The 20,230-nt window shown below is 37.6% G+C and overlaps 2 protein-coding genes across 2 annotated transcripts; both read left to right on the top strand.

Moving 5' to 3' along the window:
* Nucleotides 1-3,137: 3,137 nt before the first annotated feature.
* Nucleotides 3,138-3,710, top strand: LOC140010518 (ethylene-responsive transcription factor 1B-like). Its single transcript, XM_072057801.1, has one exon. The coding sequence runs from the start codon at nucleotides 3,138-3,140 to the stop codon at nucleotides 3,708-3,710; it is 573 nt and encodes a 190-aa protein (XP_071913902.1).
* Nucleotides 3,711-12,802: 9,092 nt separating this feature from the next.
* Nucleotides 12,803-13,270, top strand: LOC140010517 (uncharacterized). Its single transcript, XM_072057800.1, has one exon. It carries the CDS (start codon nucleotides 12,803-12,805, stop codon nucleotides 13,268-13,270), a length of 468 nt encoding a protein of 155 aa, XP_071913901.1.
* The last annotated feature ends 6,960 nt before the right edge of the window (nucleotides 13,271-20,230 follow it).

The following is a 20,230-nucleotide window of genomic DNA, read 5'->3' as shown; positions in this document are numbered from 1 at the left end:
GACGGTAGGCCCCCGGTCAAATTAGGCAAGGCCGTTGAGTATTCTCACCATCCAACAAACAATGAATGATTCATATAAATACTATATTTTTCAGACAGAAAAGAAACCGCATCAATCATTATTCTATTAAACAACTACTTGCCTGTACATGTCTTTATCAAGCAAGGGTAAAATACAAAAAAAAAAAAAAAAAAACCTCCCGTGTTAAATTTAATATACAGAAAAGTCTCTCGTAATTTCAAAATATACAATACGATTCCCTGTACTTTGAATTAAATTGTAAAGGTAACAGAATCCGTTAAACTTAACGAAAATGACTTATTGGAACCTGAAAAAAAAATTTTATACCTAATTTTTAACAGATATACTTGTTCTACCCCTTTACCCTCAATTCTCTCTATCTAGAGAATAAAACAAATGATTTTTTTGAGCTGTCTTTTGCTTAATTATATCAGGATATTTTGGTCATTTCGTCCATTTCCGTTAAGTTTAACGAATTCTGTCACCTTTACAATTTAATTCAAAGTATAGGGTATCGTGTTGTATATTTTGCCACGTAGGGGCTTTTTTGTGTATTAGATTTATCAAGGGGTTTTTTTTGTTTTTTACCCATTAAGCAATAACGGAAACCGTAGGAATTCTTTTTTTTTTTTTTTTGTCCTGGCTATTTTATTATAATTATAGTTATTATTATTTTTTTAGTGGCAGAGAAGTGGGGTTTAAAAATGGAAAGGGGCAATTCAAGACCTCTAATTATTGGGTTTTGAACCGTAACCACTAATCTAATGCCTCATCAACTTGATTTTTTCCTACTAATCATAGATGTATTTTTAATAAGATTACAAAGAACGCGCAATGATTCAAATATATAATACAATCAACAAATTAATTCATAAATAGTGAAAATTACAACTCAATAATATTAAAAATAAGTCCACAAATAGTGAGAGAAGAAGCTCACATACTGATGCTTATTTTAATCTTGACTACTAGATCAAGATTTCACTGGCTCCTACTAAATGGCATTGCATTTTTATTTAGGCTAACCAAGATACTACGCAATTCTAAAATTGCTTCATTTTATATTTTCGGCTTCACATTGTAGTTTTACTAAAACAAAAAATAAATAAAGAAAAAAGGAGGCGTCCGCAGGACTTACCGCGGAGGGAAGAAGCCAAAGGGAGGATGTAGAACCATAGGGCTAAACTTCAAAGAGTACTTCTAATTCCAAGAAAGTGCAATACGAGGGGATTGTGGGGTTTGTACAGAATGAAACACTACGCCTACCAAAAAAAAAATTTACGTTTTGAACATTCTAAAGTTAATTCCAATGTTTTATTTTAGTGACCATTGAATTTAATCAATCTTGTCCTTTTATATTTTCAAGGTTTATGAATTAGTGAAATTCTCCTTCTAATTGACCCTTAAAGGATGGCCAGGTAAATGCAAGCCTTAACAAAGAAGCAAGTATTTTGGATTAAACAAATATTAGTATTCCTTATTAGATGAGTGAATTTATCCACTGGATCGGGTGGATTTTGATGAATCATGGTAGGACATATTGAAAAGAGAGAACAAAAATAAATAGTTCAGAGAATGTTCGTGAATTTACTAGCAAATAGGCAAGTGTTTAGAATTATACAAATTTGCAATGACATGAACATTCTAAACTATCTACTTCTGTTCTCTCTTTCCTGATCCTCATTAAACCAGTCTTCTTTTTGGCAATTCCAATCATTCCGGTACCCTACAAGAAGACTATATTTCCATAATAATGTTCCCAGCACATAAACCATTTACCATTACAACTAGGCAAACACTTGATTATAGGCGTGACAGTGACATGGGGTCTAATCTTGCAAAAGTTGCTGCATTATAAATTTTTCTTTTTTTTTTTTTTTTTTTTTTGGTTTGTTGCTCTAGTTTTATGCAACCGCAAATATCCAAAGATTATTTTCTTGAAAAATTTCTACTCATGGCATTCCTGGTAATTGGAGCTGACACTGGATAAGGAAAAAATCATGTAGAATTTGCATCACTTGTTATCTCCCTGCTTCCATGTACATTGCAAACTATGTGGTTATTCATGACGAAAATAAAGTAGGATTTGTTTTTCTAATAGGTATCTAGTATGCAGTGGTTAACACACTTTATATTGTACATAACTTAACATGTGAACACACGCGATTATTCTTATTTATTTAGACACTTTTCCAAACTAATTATACTTTAAAAAAAAAAAACTAACACCTAAAACCCCTCCTAACAAGTACGTATCCACAAGGGATCATTAGCCAAATCAAATAAAGTATAGCGAAATTTTCTTTGATTTCAATGCTAATGGAACTTGTGCACTTGGAAATTTTCCAATCACGAAGCCTTTAGGCGGCTAGGAACCAAACAGCTTAATTACCTTCATGCTTTGGTCATCCATAGCTGGATAAAAAGTGGAATAGTCGATAATTATTTTTTTCTTTAGTGCAAGTGAAAGAGTAGAAATCTGAAAAATCTCTCGCTTACACACACACACACACACTCTCTCTCTCAATCACTCAAGCCAACGCTCCCTCGAGTCTATAATCATTGATCTCTTGATGACACCAATTAGGCTACTCTTTAGGCAATATCGGCATATTGGTCAAAGCTCGTGCTACACATTTGGGACTCGATCTTTGGCAACCCATCAGCCAGCTCGTGCTACAGATATACTCCAATGACTTGCAGCCTATGGGCTACGTAAGATTTCCAAAATCTCCTGTTTCTACATTTCTTAGTTCTGTTTGCTCGTGGGCTTAATTTAGAATCTTACATTAACATTGAGGAACTATCCGACGGCGACCCCCTAACTTCACCTCCTTAAATATAACATAAGTTTCTGCGAATATAAATTATATGACATTTTCTCCTTGGAAACTTTCCACCACGGACTCTTGACTTGATCCATCCAATTCGAACCTCAGATTCCTCAACCCTTTTCTTGTCATAAAGAAATACTGCACCGATTTTTTTTTTTTTTAAAAAAGGTCAAATACAACCCCCTCCCCCCCCCCCCCCCCCCCAAAAAAAAAGCCAGGGCTTTTTAAAGCCCAACTTTTATGCAAGAGAACTGACCACAAACCCTTCAATTTTAGCTAGAGATGGATTCTTCATCCTATGAGAATCCAACTCCTGATCAGAACTTCTCCTCTGAATTCTCATTCTGGTTTCTTGACAACAATAAGGTTCCTAAACAAGAACTTGAGACCACTGAAGCTATACAATCATTAAATTTGAAAAGAGATTCCAAGAGGCAAGAAAAGCAGTACATAGGAGTAAGAAAGCGTCCATGGGGAAAATATGCAGCGGAAATCAGGGATTCAACAAGGAATGGAAGGAGAGTTTGGCTAGGAACATTTGAGAGCCCAGAAGATGCAGCTTTGGCTTATGATCAAGCAGCTTTCTCGATGAGGGGTCCCCTGGCTAGCCTCAACTTTCCAATGGATCGAGTCCAGAAATCACTTGAAGGTATTAAGCATAACTGGGAGAATGGCAGCTCACCAGCTGCGGTTCTGAAGGCAACCCACAAAATCAGGAGTAGCATGTCAAAAAGAGCAAGAAGAAATCAAGAAAAACAAGGAGAAAAAGTTGTTGTGGAGCTTCAGGACTTGGGAGCTGACCTTTTGGAGGAACTTCTCAGTTCCTCATCTGAAAGTGCCGCTAGTAGTCATTAATGAGAAACTCAAAATCCTTGCCTTCATTTCCCCTTTTCGTAATTTTTTATTCCATAGTTAATCCCATGTATGCCTATTTAGAATAAACAAAACGTAATTAGCCTTCCTCTTATGTATAATTAGCTACTTCACTTTCTCCTACTTCCAATCTCAACATTTTTTTTTTTAAATTTCACTTAGTTTTGGCAAGATTAAAATGCCTACTTTACTTTTTGCAAATTGATAAAAATCTAGGAGCTAACAAGTAAAATTGTGATCTGATAGTATCAAAATTTTTAATATTATATTAGGTTTTGGTAAATTGGAGACCGACATGTGATCCATCTTTCACTTTCAGATAACTACCTGCTTTCTTTATCTGCTTTCTGTGCTCTCTCTGTTGTCATTCTCTTCCTTGTAGTTTGTTTAGTGCAATTAATTATGTGCGATGCAATACAAATATTTCAGGCTTAAATCTCAAAATCTGCACGTATATATATAGTAATGCCCAGTAATTTGACCTTTATTTAAGCCAATAGCTCAAGTGTCTTTAGTCATATATAGTTGCAATATGAAGTATACATTATGTTTATGCTTTCGAAAAAACAGTCAAATTGATCAAGAAGAAATCTATATTTCCCTATGTTTAGAGTACTAAGACCATACTCCATTAGGGATCCAATAAAGGTTAAAAGAAATACACAGAGCCAGGGTGCCAGTAGGGATTCTTATATTATTTATTTATTTTGTTCAAGTACCAGAAGAGGGAAATATTAATGTTCAGGCATTATTCCTGAAAACCTTTCAGTACCGAACATTTTTGAAAAGAAAAAAATTATTTTATCGTCCATCATGCAAGTCCATAAAACCTAGCTACGGATGACTTGCCCGTAATGGTTTGGTTTCTTGTCTATGTAAAAGTCAAAATTCAAGTCGTGTGGCTATAATCTTGACCAGTTTCTTAGTTATTTTTTTTTCCCCCTGTAAACAAAGACAAAGTCTCTTGTAGTTTAAGCATAACATCAACACTTTGAAACAAATTGAAGGGATTTTGACGGTAAGCCAATGATCAAATTTCCAAAACTTACAATACTTCACGAAAAGAAACATTAACATGGTTTAGGGGGTCCGCTTATAATTAAAAAGCTAATCAAGGAAGGAAAACAAACGAATTTACATAAAGTCGATTTGTTGATGTGAAGTTTTTTCAATTAGTTGTGAAACAGTCGTACAATTGCATCAGTTATTTTAACTTGGCCTTTGCATGTCTAGGAGATGAAGGAAGTAGTCAATCAATAAAAATACCTTGCTGGCACGAAGGCTGCACAGTTGACAACGACATTATTTGGTAAAGAGATTACTTCTTTTTCAACTTAGGTTGAAATAGGATTTTTTTTAACGGATATCAAGGAAACTTGTTAATACAACTATATTATATTTAATTTACTATGTGAATGTATGCATTCACAATTATTATACATCATGCATTTAGATTCTAATTCCCAAATTTACTTTTACAAAAAATTAACACATTAGACCTCTCACAGCCAACCCATTGAAACATTTGATAAAATTTTCTACAAAGTTGTTCACAAAAGTAGGGATAGCAACAGGATGCCCGTCCCGCAGGGGGAGTAATGGGGTGGGAGATGGAGCGGCACTGGGGGGAATTTTTCTCCCCCTGTTTTAAATGGGGCGGGGGACGATACCCCTGCATCAACTCCTGCCCCATCTCCTGCTTCAATTTATTAATATAAATAAATGTAATATATCATATAATCTAATAATAATAAACTTAAAATATTTGCTAAATAAACATAACTTTTATCTCATTTCTATCCAAATTCCTAGTTGATATTTGGTACAAGCATATTACGCGTTCTATGAGTATTCCCAAATGTTATTTATACAATTCAATTGAGTTTCTTAATTTTCTTAGTGTTTTATTTCAACACTTTTCTTGTTTCATTTTTCATTTTTCACTTTTTTTAATTCCGTATATTAGTTTATTCTTTGAATTTAGATTTGATCTATTGAATAAAGACTCTTAAAAAAAAAAAAAGCAAATTATCAACCGCGAGCACTCGCAGGGGAAACGGGACGGGGCGGGGAGAACGACAAGGGCAGGGGCGAGGGAAGTTTTTTGGCAGGTGGGACGGGGGAGGGATTCCCGCCCCAAACCCACCCCATTTCTATCCCTACACAAAAGGAGTGAGACATTCTACATAAATAGGACGACTGCAAGCAACGTAGGATGCCTAAAAGTTCAAAAAAGTGAAGTAACGGATAAACTTGAAAATGGCAAAATGATTATTTAGTTTAATAGGTTAAAAAAACCCCTTAGACAGAAATCACTGTTAAAACAATAAGAGACAAGAAGCATGAAGAGAAAGGACGGATGCTTCTTAATCAACAAATGGGTCATGATAAATTCGAAGAAATTTCAACTGTCTTAAATTACATTTACAGGTACCTATCTTCTTCCAAAGTAAAACATTCTTAAAAAGAAAAAAATTTCTTCATTTTTATTTTATTCTTTTTTTAATCCTAGTCACATTGTTCTATAGAACATCGGATTCTGCCTAGCTATCACAGAGTCGAGATATTGTTTATGAACTGATGAATTTGACTTAATATCCACGGGGAGGAGAACGGTCAAACGAAAATGCATTGGGTTTCATGGAAGACATTGTCAACTGGAAAACAAGCTGGTGGTCGTGGCTTCAAAGATCTTCAAAGCTTTAACAAAGCTTTGCTAGGCAAACAGATTTGGAGGCTTCTCATATGCCCCAATCTTTTGCTAAGTTTTGAAAGCCAGGTACTACCCCAAAACAACCCTCTTCAACTGCGAAATCAAAGGTAATGCATCATGGATATGGAAAAGTTTGATGTCCGCAAGAGAGGTGGTGCAATGCGGAGCTAGGAAACAGATTGGAAATGGGAACAACACCAGAATTTAGGAAGATGCTTGGTTGTTGGAAGGAAAGGGCGGTAAGATTGAATCCACAAAACCCCCTGGTTGCAATATCACAACAGTTAGTGAATTGATAGCCAACTTTAGGCGGAAATCAACTCTCATCTTCAGGCTCTTTAGTTCACACGAAGCTGCTCATATACTCAAAACACCTATAAGCTTGACAGGGCGACCAGATTGCTACTTTTAGACTCATAGCAAAAAAGGAAACTACACGGTCAGCTCGGCATATGCAGCACTTACAAGTTTTGCCACGCAGCCTATAGTGCAATTGAATGGCAAGGGGGAAACAAGCTGGTCAGGGGGAAATAACAAAATCTGGAAACAACTATGGGGTCTTCCAGAAAAGCACAAACACAAGATGTTTTTATGGAAGTGCCTTCATCAAGTGCTACCAGGTCGAGAGGCAATCTTTCGGAGAATGGGAAAAGGTGACCTAATGTGTAAGCAATATGGTGAAAACAGTGAGATAGTGGAGCACATTTTCTTCCAGTGCAAGGACCGCAAGGATGATCTGGAAGATGGCTTCATTGCAATGGGATGGTCTGCAGCAATTTACAAGCGACTTCAAGAAATGGTGGAGTACGCTAATGGAAGTCACAGATAGAAAGGAAGGAAGGGAACATATAGTATTGACAGTGGACTTTCTTTGGCAAATTTGGAAAGCCGGGAATACAGTAGAGTTCAAGGACAAAGAAAGACATCCAATGAAAGTGATTACAAAGGTAGTTATGGAATGGAAGGAATATTTGAAATCCCAACAGACTGAACAGCAAGTGAGCATCTCAGAAACAGATATAGCTGATGTACAAGAGCAGAGGGTGGTCGAAGAAACAAACACACTGACCATTAGTGTATATGTGGGACAGCATCTCGAGGGTCTGAACATGGGAATCGGCATTACGGCAAAAAACAGATTGCATCAACTAAGTGCAGTGTGGCTAATGAAAGAAAGAAGCACCGGATCACCAGTACTGGACAACCTTGTGGCTATACGGTTGGCACTTTGCAAGCTTAAGGAACGTGGCTGCTTCAGTATCAAACTTCAAACACCAAGCCTTCAGGTTTACAAGCTTCTCAACTGTCAAGTTTCATGCAACATGCTACTAGCAGCCCACATACAAGACATAACAGATCTTAGCTTAATGTTTACGATATGCTCATTTGAGTTTCAGTCTGCTAATGATAGCATTAATTGTCTCAGTCATAAACTGAGTCAGCAGGCAATGCATTTACATTTTGATGAGGAATTCTTCGATTCTCAGTGTTTCAGTACACTTTTGTGAAGAAAAACTTGAGCCTTTGCTCGAATAGTGTAATTTCTCTATTAGTAGAAATAAAAACTTCTAGCGTTTTGGGGAAAAAAAAAAGTCATAGAGTCGAGATAAAATAGAAATTTCAGGTTACCACTATGGGTAGAGCGAGATGTAGATATACTAGGGACAGTTGAAATTTATCATTGCACCATACAAGATTTTCTTTTTCTTTTTTTTTCTTGGAGGAAGGACCATATATACAAGTTTAGGATAGTCCAATATTTTTGCCTAGCAAGAGAAATTTGGCCTTAAAAGTTCACCCAACAAGCACCATTGTTATGGCCCGTATCAGTCGAGCTTCATGCACAAGCTACCAAGAGGAGTCAGCAAAGGAATGAGCAGAGGAAATGTGAGCACAAGGGAAGGATCACGTGGCTGAGCATTACTACAACAGAATTAGGAAGTTAGTTATTTGGCGGGAAAGTTAGTTAGACAATTGCAGATTGTTTTCTTGAGCTGAAGGCTCTAATCTGTATAAATAATGCGTCTGTCTACTAGGGAGGTTATCAAAATTTGTAATTCAGAATTTCCCTCTCAATACAATCTCAGTCTTCCTCCTTCTCTGCCCTTTCTTCTCTTTCCCCATTTTCCCCCTTTCTGATCACTTCTCCTTCTTTCTCCTTCTATCTCTTATCCCTAATTCAAATCTGTCTGAGCCACTACAGTGGTATCAGAGCTTGCGATTCTTGGATTGTAAGCTTCAAACCGCTGAAAATCATGGCGGAAGGAACTAGAATGAAGAGTTTTGAAGAGCAGCTCAGGAAACAAGAGGCTAGGATCCAAGCAGTCATTGATTCCTTGGCTGCGGACAAGCAGGCTATGGACGAACGGTTGGAAGGTAATCAAAGGGAGATGCGAGCTCTAATGGAAACCGATAACTCAGAGCTGAAAAGCTTCTTGAGTACTCAAATCAGTTCCATTTTGAGGAGTTTGCAAGGAGACAAGGGCATTCTGGGAAATCCTACGGGCTCGGCAGAGAGGACTCCTAATCATCGCAGTACTGGAGCTCAAGGTGTTCGACAATGTGAGATTGGCAATCCAACCAGAGGAGATGGCCAGCACTGGCCTGTGGGGGTTCCCAGGCTAGATTTTCCCAGGTTTGAAGGCCATAGTCCCAAGGAGTGGATCAGGAAGTGTGAGAAGTTCTTCCAACTGTTTCACACTCCTGAAGAACAGCAGATGGACTTGGTGGAATTGCATCTAGAAGGCAAGGCAGATCTCTGGTATCAAAATTTCAAAAAAGACAGGGGGTGGTTCAATGGAAGGATTTTGGTTTGGAGGTGTGTAGAAGATTCAGCCATGTAGGGGAAGCAGATGCTGTAGAGGAATTCAGCAAGCTTAGTCAATCCTCCACAGTTCTGGCTTACCAGGAAAAGTTTGAAGAGTTGAGGTCTATTGTAATGCTCCAGGTACCTGAATTGACCGAATCTTACTACATAGCTAGTTTTCTAAGTGGACTGAAGGGTGAAATCAAATCGGCTGTGAAGATGCATAGGCCACTTAGTCTACAAGCTGCATTTGAAATGGCCAGATGGCAGGAACACCACTTAGAGCTCCTCCACAAGTCCAATAGAACTGCACTCAAAAGTGGCCCACAATCAACTTCCTATGGTTCTACCAAAGGGGTGCAGGATCCAGGAGTAAGGCAGACTGGTACTTGGTCACCAGAATACAGCAGGAAATCCAATCCACAGTAGGTTTTTAAAAGGATCTCCCCTACTGAGTTTCAATACAGGAAGGACCATAATCTGTGTTTTAGGTGTGGAGAAAAATTCAGTCCAGGGCATAATTGCAAAAGCAGGGGAATCCACATGATGTTAGTAGATGATGGGGACAAATGTGATACAGATCAGACAGTAGATCAGACAGCAGAAGAAGAGGAAGTTATTGAGTACGTGGGGAACCAACAGGAGCATGATGTGATGCTAACCTTGCATGCAATGTCAGGAGAATTATCATCTAGCATCATCAAAATGCAGGGGCGGTATAAGGGTCATCATCTGACAATCCTTCTAGATGGAGAAAGTACTAACTGCTTTATCAAGAGATCTGTGGCTCAGATGTACCCAGAAATGGTGCAGAGGCATAGGCCTTTTAAGGTCAAGATAGCTGATGGCAAGGAGTTGCAATGTGACCACTGGATTCCTAGGATGCAGTGGGACATGCAGGACCACAAATTTACACACGATGTGTTTGTCCTGGATCTGGAACCTTATGATTTGATATTGGGGGTGGACTGGATGAAATCCTACAGTCCTATCACTTTTGACTTCAAGAAATTGCATCTGTCTTTTGAAAAGGAAGGGGAGCAGGTGGTGCTAAGGGGAGATTCCAACACTGCCAACGTTAGGATGCAGCAAGGCTTATCAGCTCACAAGTATGTCAAGCATAAGATCAGGAAGGCTCTACAGCAGTCTTGCATGGTGCAGATTCACAATTCACAGGTAATGTCTGTACCAGATTCTCTCACTAAATTGTTGACTAAATATGATGATGTCTTTGCAGAACCTAAATCTCTCCCTCCTAACAGATGCCATGACCACCACATTCCCCTTAAATCAGATGTCAAACCTTTCAAAATTCCTCCATACAAGTGCCCCCATTTTCAAAAACATGAAATTGATAGGCAAGTAAAAGACATGTTAGCTTCTGGCCTTATACAAATCAGTCACAGCCCCTTTGCATCTCCTACTCTATTAGTCAAAAAAAAAGATGGGAGTTGGAGGCTCTGTATTGATTATAGACAGCTAAACAACCTTACCATAAAAGATAAGTTTCCAATTCCCATTATAGATGACCTGTTAGATGAGTTACATGGAGCCAGGGTCTTTTCTAAAATTGACCTTAGATCAGGCTACCACCAAATCAGAATGAACTCTGATGACATTCCCAAAACTGCTTTCAGGACTCACTCTGGACTATATGAGTTCCTTGTAATGCCATTTGGACTCACCAATGCACCCGCCACCTTTCAGGCACTAATGAACTCAGTTTTTGAGCCTTACATCAGAAAATTTGTCCTTGTGTTCTTTGATGACATTCTGATCTATAGTCCAGACCACAAAACTCACTTACACCACTTATCCATAGTACTAGAGACCTTAAGAAGACACTTCCTATATGCAAAGATGTCAAAATGTTCATTTGGTCAGAATCAAGTGGAGTATCTGGGACATCTAATTACTAGTGAAGGGGTGAAAACTGATCCATCTAAGGTAGAAGCTATGCTGTCCTGGCCAACCCCTACCTGCTTGAAGGGCCTCAGAGGATTCTTGGGCTTAACAGGTTACTACAGGAGGTTTGTTAAGGGGTACGGAGAGGTGGCCAAACGTCTCACTGAGTTGCTGAAGAAGGATCAGTTTGCATGGGGTACTGCTGCAGAATCTGCATTCCAGCAGTTGAAAATGGCCATGAGCAGGACACCAGTGTTAGCTTTACCTGATTTTTCAAAGCCATTTCTGTTGGAAACTGATGCTAGTCAGTTAGCCATTGGGGCAGTTCTGATGCAGCAGGGGAGACCTATAGCCTACTACAGTCAAGTGTTGGGACAGAAAAATCAGACCAGATCCACTTATGAGAAGGAGCTGCTATCACTCATCACTGCAGTTCAAAAATGGAAACATTACTTGATGGGAAACCATTTCATCATAAAGACTGACCATGAGAGCCTCAAATACTTGCTGGACCAGAAAATAAACACTTCCCTTCAGCAGAAATGGTTGATTAAACTGATGGGAATGGATTATGAGATTCAGTACAAAAGGGGTAAAGACAACGTGGTTGCAGATGCATTGTCAAGGAGGGGTGAGCAGGGAGATCCAGCAGAAGCATTTGTGCATTCTCTTACTACCATTAAACCTCAATGGTTGACAATGGTGGCTGAGAGCTACATTGGGGATGAAATAGCTAAAGAAGCACTGATGAAGTTGGCTATGGGAGCTGATGCACTGCCTGACTACTCTTATCACCAGGGGATTTTGAGGTTTAAAGGTAGGATATGGATAGGGGCAGGCTCCGGGTTAAGACAAAAATTGATCTCCTGCTTCCATGATTCTTGCCTTGGGGGGCACTCTGGAAATCATGGTACTTATCAGAGGATCAAGAGCTATGTGTATTGGCCCGGAATGAAGAGGGAAGTGGAACAGTATGTACAGGGGTGTGATATTTGTAAAAGGAGTAAGAGTGAAAATTGCTCTTATCCAAGACTGCTGCAGCCATTAGCTATACCTGAGCAAGCTTGGCAACAAATTTCTATGGACTTCATAGATGAGCTACCTAAGTCTTTTGGCTGCAATGTCATCTATGTAGTGGTGGATAGGTTTACTAAATATGCTCACTTCATTCCTATGACCTCTCATTACACTGCTAAAAGTGTAGCAGAGGCCTTCTTTGATCAAATTTTCAGGTTGCATGGCTTACCAACCCACATTGTCTCTGACAGGGACAGGGCATTTACTAGCCTATTCTGGCAGGAACTTTTTAAGGTGCTGGGCACAGAGCTCAACTTTTCTTCTGCTTACCACCCTCAATCTGATGGACAGACTGAGAGGGTTAACAGATATGTGGAGAGTTACCTGAGAAGCGTGTGCATGGATCAACCAGGGAAATGGAGGAAATGGCTACCTGCAGCTGAATGGTGGTACAACACCAACTATCATAGCAGTCTGCAAATGCCACCCTTTCAGGCCTTGTATGGTTACAAACCTATTCAGCTGAATCTGAGGCCTGATACCACGTTAGTGGCTGCAGTGGAAGATTGGGCACAGGAAAGATTGGGGTGAAATTCCTTGCTCAGGGAGAACGTGCTGAAGGCTCAGAATAGAATGAAACAGTTGGCTGATAAGGGGAGGAGTGACAGGGAATTTGAAGTGGGCGAGTGGGCTTATCTGAAGCTCCAACCTTACAAACAAACTTCTGTAGCCGTGAGAAGGAATTTAAAACTAACTGCCAAGTACTATGGACCCTATCAGGTGGAACAGAAGGTAGGCACTGTAGCCTATAAGTTGCAGCTACCTGCAGGGTCTAACATCCATCCTGTCTTTCATGTCTCACTGCTCAAGAAGTCACCTAAGGAGGCTCCAGTCAGTACTACATTGCCTACCTTGAATGCAGATAGTGAGTTCGAGGTAATGCCTTCAGTAGTATTGGACAGGAGAACAATTTATAGGAAGGGTCAGGGTATAGATCAGGTGTTGGTGCAATGGGAAAACATGGAACCTGAGGAAGCCACTTGGGAAGACCTGTCGTTCATTCATGCCCAATTCCCTGCTTTTACAATCAATCAATCCTAGAGACTAGGATTATTTTTAGGGGGAGGTATTGTTATGGCCCGTATCAGTCGAGCTTCATGCACAAGCTACCAAGAGGAGTCAGCAAAGGAATGAGCAGAGGAAATGTGAGCACAAGGGAAGGATCACGTGGCTGAGCATTACTACAACAGAATTAGGAAGTTAGTTATTTGGCGGGAAAGTTAGTTAGACAATTGCAGATTGTTTTCTTGAGCTGAAGGCTCTAATCTGTATAAATAATGCGTCTGTCTACTAGGGAGGTTATCAAAATTTGTAATTCAGAATTTCCCTCTCAATACAATCTCAGTCTTCCTCCTTCTCTGCCCTTTCTTCTCTTTCCCCATTTTCCCCCTTTCTGATCACTTCTCCTTCTTTCTCCTTCTATCTCTTATCCCTAATTCAAATCTGTCTGAGCCACTACAACCATTAAGACACCTTTTAGAATTGCCTTTGTAAAAGCACAACATGTTGAATGTGAAACAAGATTAGCCAAATCAAGAAGTTTAAATTGTAAAGTTCTAAACCATATGCTACAAAGCAACATGAAACTTATCCAAAGTCTAACTCATGATATGTAGATGTAGTATAATGTCTAATTTACTTCATCATACTCTACGTAACTTGGCTTTTTAAGACCCGAGAGTTGCTACTCTTTTAAGTCCATTTTCATCTGCACGTGTAGCTCTATCATTTCTTATATGATTGTTAAATTCACAATTGACTGATTGAGTTGGTTCAACGAGAAAACTAATACATACCAATAAACTGTTAGTAAAATTAGGCTGGTACAATATAAGAAAGAATAAATATAAACTGAAAAGAAAGAAATGAGTGGAAATGAAAATAACAATCCGAGGCTTGTAAGCACAATTTTTTTAAAACAGATTCGCCCCCTACAGGTAGAGTGTTCGAGATTAAGTAGACGTCTGTCTCCCAAGATACAACGAATTAAAGATGAATATGTTAGCACCAAACTTTTTCACCACAGCGAACTCGAACTAGAGCAATATGGAACACTATAAAAGATGAAAATGCAAAAGAATAAGAAAAAATTGGAGAGAGAGCTCTATCTCAAAACAAAATAAAAAGAGAGTTATTTATAGATGTTGGCCAAGGGTGATTGTAGAAATTGGAAACAAATGTTAAATTCCATTTAATTATCTTCATATTTATCAAAGTATGTACATACATGTATTCTCGATAAGAAAACTCCAAATTCATGTATTAATACTTAATTCCTAAGTACATGAATCTTAGGTATATGAATCTTCAGGTACATGAATGATAGATAATTATCCTTGGATTCTATCAAGAGTGCCATTATGAGAACGATTTTCTCATTCACTCTACAATGGATTTTTCTATTTTTCCAACAATCCCCCACATGAATGAAAAAATTGTTTTGAATTTGACTCGACAGTAGTGTTCCACAATTGAAACCTGCATAAGATAGGTTGGTGTTACCTTTTGAACCTTCTCTCGTGAAATACACTTACTTTATTAGCAATCCAGTAGACATGATGTCCTTGAACTGTCCCGTTTTTCAGTGTAAATGAACCATATATGTCACACAGGAATTATGCTCCATTTGTTCAGTTCTCATAGTTATGTTTGTTTTGGCCATGAACATCAACCTGGTTCAGCAAGAGTTTTTGGAATTGAGCCTAAACAATTCTCTTTTGAAGCGGCCCCACTTCACTCTCACATAGGTGATTTACTTAAGTCTCTAGTAATTAATTACTTCACTTAAGAATCATTAAAGCATACTATTGTGCTATCTTTAATTCTCTTTTGCGTCATTGTTTCATTATGGAATGGGTCTAGGGATATTCCCCTACAATGACTATGCTAAGTCCTTATAATTAGATTGTCCCTTTGAACCTAGATATTGGGATTTCCAGTCAGCTAAGTTGGGTTTCCTTTATAACACTTAGCCTTCCATGGGCTTTAGTCCCATTCCTTTTGCCATTTTTGCAACCAACTCTCTGTTCAATCTTTTGGTTAACGGATCCGCTATGTTATCATTTGATTTCACATAATCAATAGAGATAACTCCTGTTGAGAGTAGTTGTTTAATGGTATTCCGCCTACGACGTATATGTCTAGACTTACCATTATATATGTGATTCTGTACTCTTCCAATTACTGATTGACTATCACAATGAATACATATTGGTGGCACAGTTTTATCATTTTGGAATGTCTTCAAGGAAATGGTGTAGTCATTCAGCTTCTTCTCCACATTTATCCAAGGCAATGAATTCAGATTCCATTGTAGACCTAGCTACAATAGTTTGTTTAGAAGACTTCCAGAATACTGTCCCACCGGCAAGTGTGAACACATATCCACTTATAGATTTTGAATCTTTTATATTAAATATCCAATTTGCATCAGCGTACCCTTCTAGAACAGCAGGGTATCTAGTGTAATATAGTTCATAGTTTCGAGTGTAACGTAGGTATTTAAGTACCCTTGAAATTGCTTTCCAATAATCAGCACTCAGATTGCTTGTAAATCTGCTCAATTTGCTCACTGCATATGCAATGTCAGGTCTAGTGCAACTCATTAAATACATTAGACTTCCAATGATTCGTGAGTATTTTACTTGAGAAATACTCTCTCCTCTATTCTTAGATAGATGGAAACTATTATCTAATGGAGTTCTTGCAATTCCAAAATCATTCTTATTGAATTTTTCTAGAATCTTGTTCATATAATGAGTTTGGCTCAAGACCAAGCCGTCTGATATTCTTGTAATTTTAACTCCTAAAATTACATCAGCAAGCCCCATGTCTTTCATGTTAAATTTTGAATTTAACATGTCTTTGGTAGACTTGACCATTTTGTTATTACTACCAACAATAAGTATGTCATCTACATAAAGACATAAGATGACATAGCCATGTTCTGTTTCTTTAGTGTAGACACATTTGTCACACTCATTTATTTTGTATCCATTAGTTATCATAGCATTGTTGAACTTTTCATGCTATTTCTTTGGCGCTTGTTTTAGTCCATACAATGATTTTATCAATTTACAGACTTTACTTTCTTTTTTCGGAGTTATGAAAACCTCAGGTTGCTCCATGTAGATTTCTTCATCTAAATTACCATTTAAGAAAGTCGTCTTTATATCCATTTGATGTATCTCTAGATTTCTTAATGCAGCGGTAGCAAGAATCATTCTGATAGAATTTATTCTCGTAACAGGAGAATAAGTATCAAAATAATCCAAATGTTCTTGTTGTTTGTATCCTTTGATTACAAGTGTGGCTTTATACTTATCGATAGAGCCATCAGATTTCGTTTTCCTTTTAAAGATTCATTTTGATCATAAAGGTTTACAACCAGGAGGATCACTAACTCCCATGTGTGATTCTGTAAAATAGATCAACCTCACTTTTTATTGCTTCTTTCCACAAAAATCTTTCAGAAGAACTTACAGCTTCTGTATAGGTTTATGGTTCCTTTTCTAATAGAAAAGTTGTAAAATAATCTCCAAATGATTTTTCCACTCTATCCCTTTTGCTACGTCTCGGTTCATCTTGTTGAATCAAGTCATGATCATGATTTTCTTGATTCATGACGTCATGTGTTCGTTTTGATGAACTTGATGCACCATTTGATTTACAAGGAAATACATTTTCAAAGAATGAAGTATTCCTTGATTCTATTATCGTATTTTTGTGTATATCCAAAATTTCTGAATTATACATAAGAAACCGATAATCAGCATTATTATGTGTATAGCCTATAAAGATACAGTCTACAGTTCTATGACCTATTTTTATTCTCTTTGGTGTTGGAATAGCCACTTTTGCAAGACACCTCTACACTTTCAAGTATTTGTAGGATGGTCTCCTACCTTTCCATAATTCATAACGAGTTTTATCTTATTTTTTTCGGGGTACCCTATTTAAAAGGTAATTGATTGACAAAACAGTTTCACCCTACATATATTTGAGGTAATTTTGAACTTAGTAACATCGCATTTATCATTTCCTTTAATGTGCGATTTTTCCGTTCAGCAACACCATTTGATTGTGATGAGTAAGGTGCAGTTACTTCATGAATAACTCTATATTTTGCACAATAATCACCAATAGGTGTTTCATATTCACCACCTCTATCACTTCTTAACCTTTTAATTCTCTGATTAAGTTGATTTTCAACTTCATTCTTGTAGAAAATGAATTTTTTCAAGGCTTCATCTTTACTTTTGAGCAAAAACACATAACAATATTTTGTGCAATCATCAATGAAAGTGATAAAATGTTTATTACCACCTCTTGTTTGAACAAATTTCAAATCACAGGCATCTGTGTGAATCAATTCAAGGGGTTCGGTGTTTCTTTCAATTGTTTAAAAAGATGACCTTGTTAATTTTGCTTCTACGCAAATCTCGTATTTATGGTTTGAATTGATTTAAAAAGAAAGAATATGATCCAAGTTAATTAGTCTACGCAAAGTATCATAATTAACATGACCTAGTCTACCATGCCATAAATTGGAAGACTCAAGCAAATAAGCAGAAAACTTATTCTTATTATTCACAATAGTCATTACATTCAATTTGAACAACCCATCAGTTGTATATCCTTTTCCTACATACATTCCAGATTTGGATAATATAACTTTATCGGATTCAAAAATCATGTGAAAGCCATGCTTGTTCAGTAATGATCCAAAAACAAGGTTTTTGCGGATTTCTGGCACATACAGAACATCGTTCAAAGTCAATGTTTTGCCAGAAGTCATCTTTAGCAACACCTTACTTTGACCTTCAATAGCAGATGAGGCAGAGTTCCCCATGAACATTTTTTCACCTTCAATTTTTTCGAAGGTAGTGAACAAGTCTTTGTTTGTGCAAACCTGTCTTATAGCTCCAGTGTCAATCCACCATTCTTTCAGATTTGACCCCATCATATTCACTTCAGAAACCACAGCAGTCAGGTTCATGTTTTCCATGTCTCCCTCGATTCCATCAAGCAAGTTCGTTTCATGCTTCTTCTTCTTTGGAAGCTTACATTCAGTGGACTTGTGACCTTTTTTGTCACAGTTGAAGCACTTCCCTTGGAATTTCTGCTTAGAGATTTTCCCTTTTGCCCCAAGATTTTGATTTGGCTTTTTGCCTTTGGAATTTTGCTCTTGCTTATACTCCACAATATTTGTTTTAGCATCAAAAGAATTTAATGCCTTGCAATCGGAACCCCTGTTGTCTTCTTCAATTCGAAGTCTAACAATAAGGTCCTCCATACTCATCTCTTTGCGCTTGTGCTTGAGATAGTTCTTGAAATCCTTCCACCCAAGAGGTAACTTTTTAATAACAGCAACTACTTGAAAGGTTTCACTCAAAATCATGCCTTCAGTTAGAATCTCATGCAAGATAATCTGAATTTCTTGCACCTGGCTGATAAGAGTCATGGAATCCACCATTTTATAATCTAGAAATTTTCCGACGACAAATTTCTTTGCCCCGGCATCTTTGATTTTATATTTTCTATCCAAGGATTCCCACAATGCCTTCGCCGTCTTGTGTACTTGATACACGTTATACAGCGAGTCATGCAAGCAGTTCATGATAAAATTTCGACAAAAAAAATCGGAGTGTTTCCAAGCATCAATAGCACTGACAGCTTGTGCATCAGTTGAGCCCTCAGGCAGCTTTGGAGCATCCTCACTTAGGAATCTCGAGAGATTCAATGTTGTCAAATAGAACAACATCTTTTGTTGCCATGTCTTGAAGTTCAAGCCATGGAACTTCTTAGATTTCTCACTATGGTTGATAGAACCCATAGGAGTAATCATTCCTTCAGGTCGTTTCACAATAGTGCCAGAGGCAGAGGCATCAGAAGTAGAATTGTTGGTTTCTCTTCCTGTATTGTCAGCCATAGAGAATAGAATCTGTTTTAAAACTGTTAGTAAAATTAGGCTGGTACAATATAGGAAAGAATAAATATAAACTGAAAAGAAAGAAATGGGTGGAGATAAAAATAACAATCCGAGTCTTGTAAGCACAATTTTTTTAAAACAAATTCGCCCCCTACAGGTAGAGTGCTCGAGATTAAGTAGGTGTCTGTCTCCCAGGATACAACGGATTAAAGGTGAATATGTTAGCACTAAATTTCTTTACCACAGCGAACTCAAACTAGAGTAATATGGAACACTATAAAAGATGAAGATGCAAAAGAATAAGAAAAAAATGGAGAGAGAGCTCTACCTCAAAACAAAACAAAAAGAGAGTTATTTATAGATGCTGACTAAGGGTGATTATAGAAATTGGAAACAAATGTTAAATTCCATTTAATTATCTTCACATTTATCAAAGTACCACATTCATGTACATACATGTATTCTCGATAAGAAAACTCCAAATTCATGCATTAATACTTAATTTCTAAGTACATGAATCCTAGGTACATGAATCTTCAGGTACATGAATGATAGATAATTATCCTTGGATTCTATCAAGAGTACCATTATGAGAACGATTTTCTCATTCACTCTATAATGAATTTTTCCTCCAACATAAACAAGGTTTGATACACATATCTTGTGCAATAACATCAGTTACTTGCATCAGGTATATCTGAGCCCCAACCCTCAGCCCCAAGGAAGAGAGAGGGGGAGGGGAGGAGTAGGTAATTCAATTTTTAAGTTCCTATTACTAAGGGCACTGTCCTCGTCCAGAATCCGCCGACGAAAGAAGACAAAATCCAGGGCCTCCGGGGGTCAAAATCAAGACTAATGAACAAGCTTGGCACATTAAAATATGGATTTTTTTTTTGTGTACAGGAGTATTAAAATATGGGCTGCCAACCAAATACTAGGTGCACCTATTCTGCATTTTTGAATGATGAAATGAATGATGAATTTTAATGATGAAATGAATGATGTATTTTCATGCATGCATTACCATCCGATCTCGGTTGAAAAAAAAAAAAAAAAAAAAGTAGGTGGAG

This window comes from Coffea arabica, chromosome 7c, assembly GCF_036785885.1.
Source record: "Coffea arabica cultivar ET-39 chromosome 7c, Coffea Arabica ET-39 HiFi, whole genome shotgun sequence".
Classification (NCBI taxonomy): Eukaryota; Viridiplantae; Streptophyta; class Magnoliopsida; order Gentianales; family Rubiaceae; genus Coffea; species Coffea arabica.
This window is presented reverse-complemented; position numbering and strand designations above follow the sequence as displayed.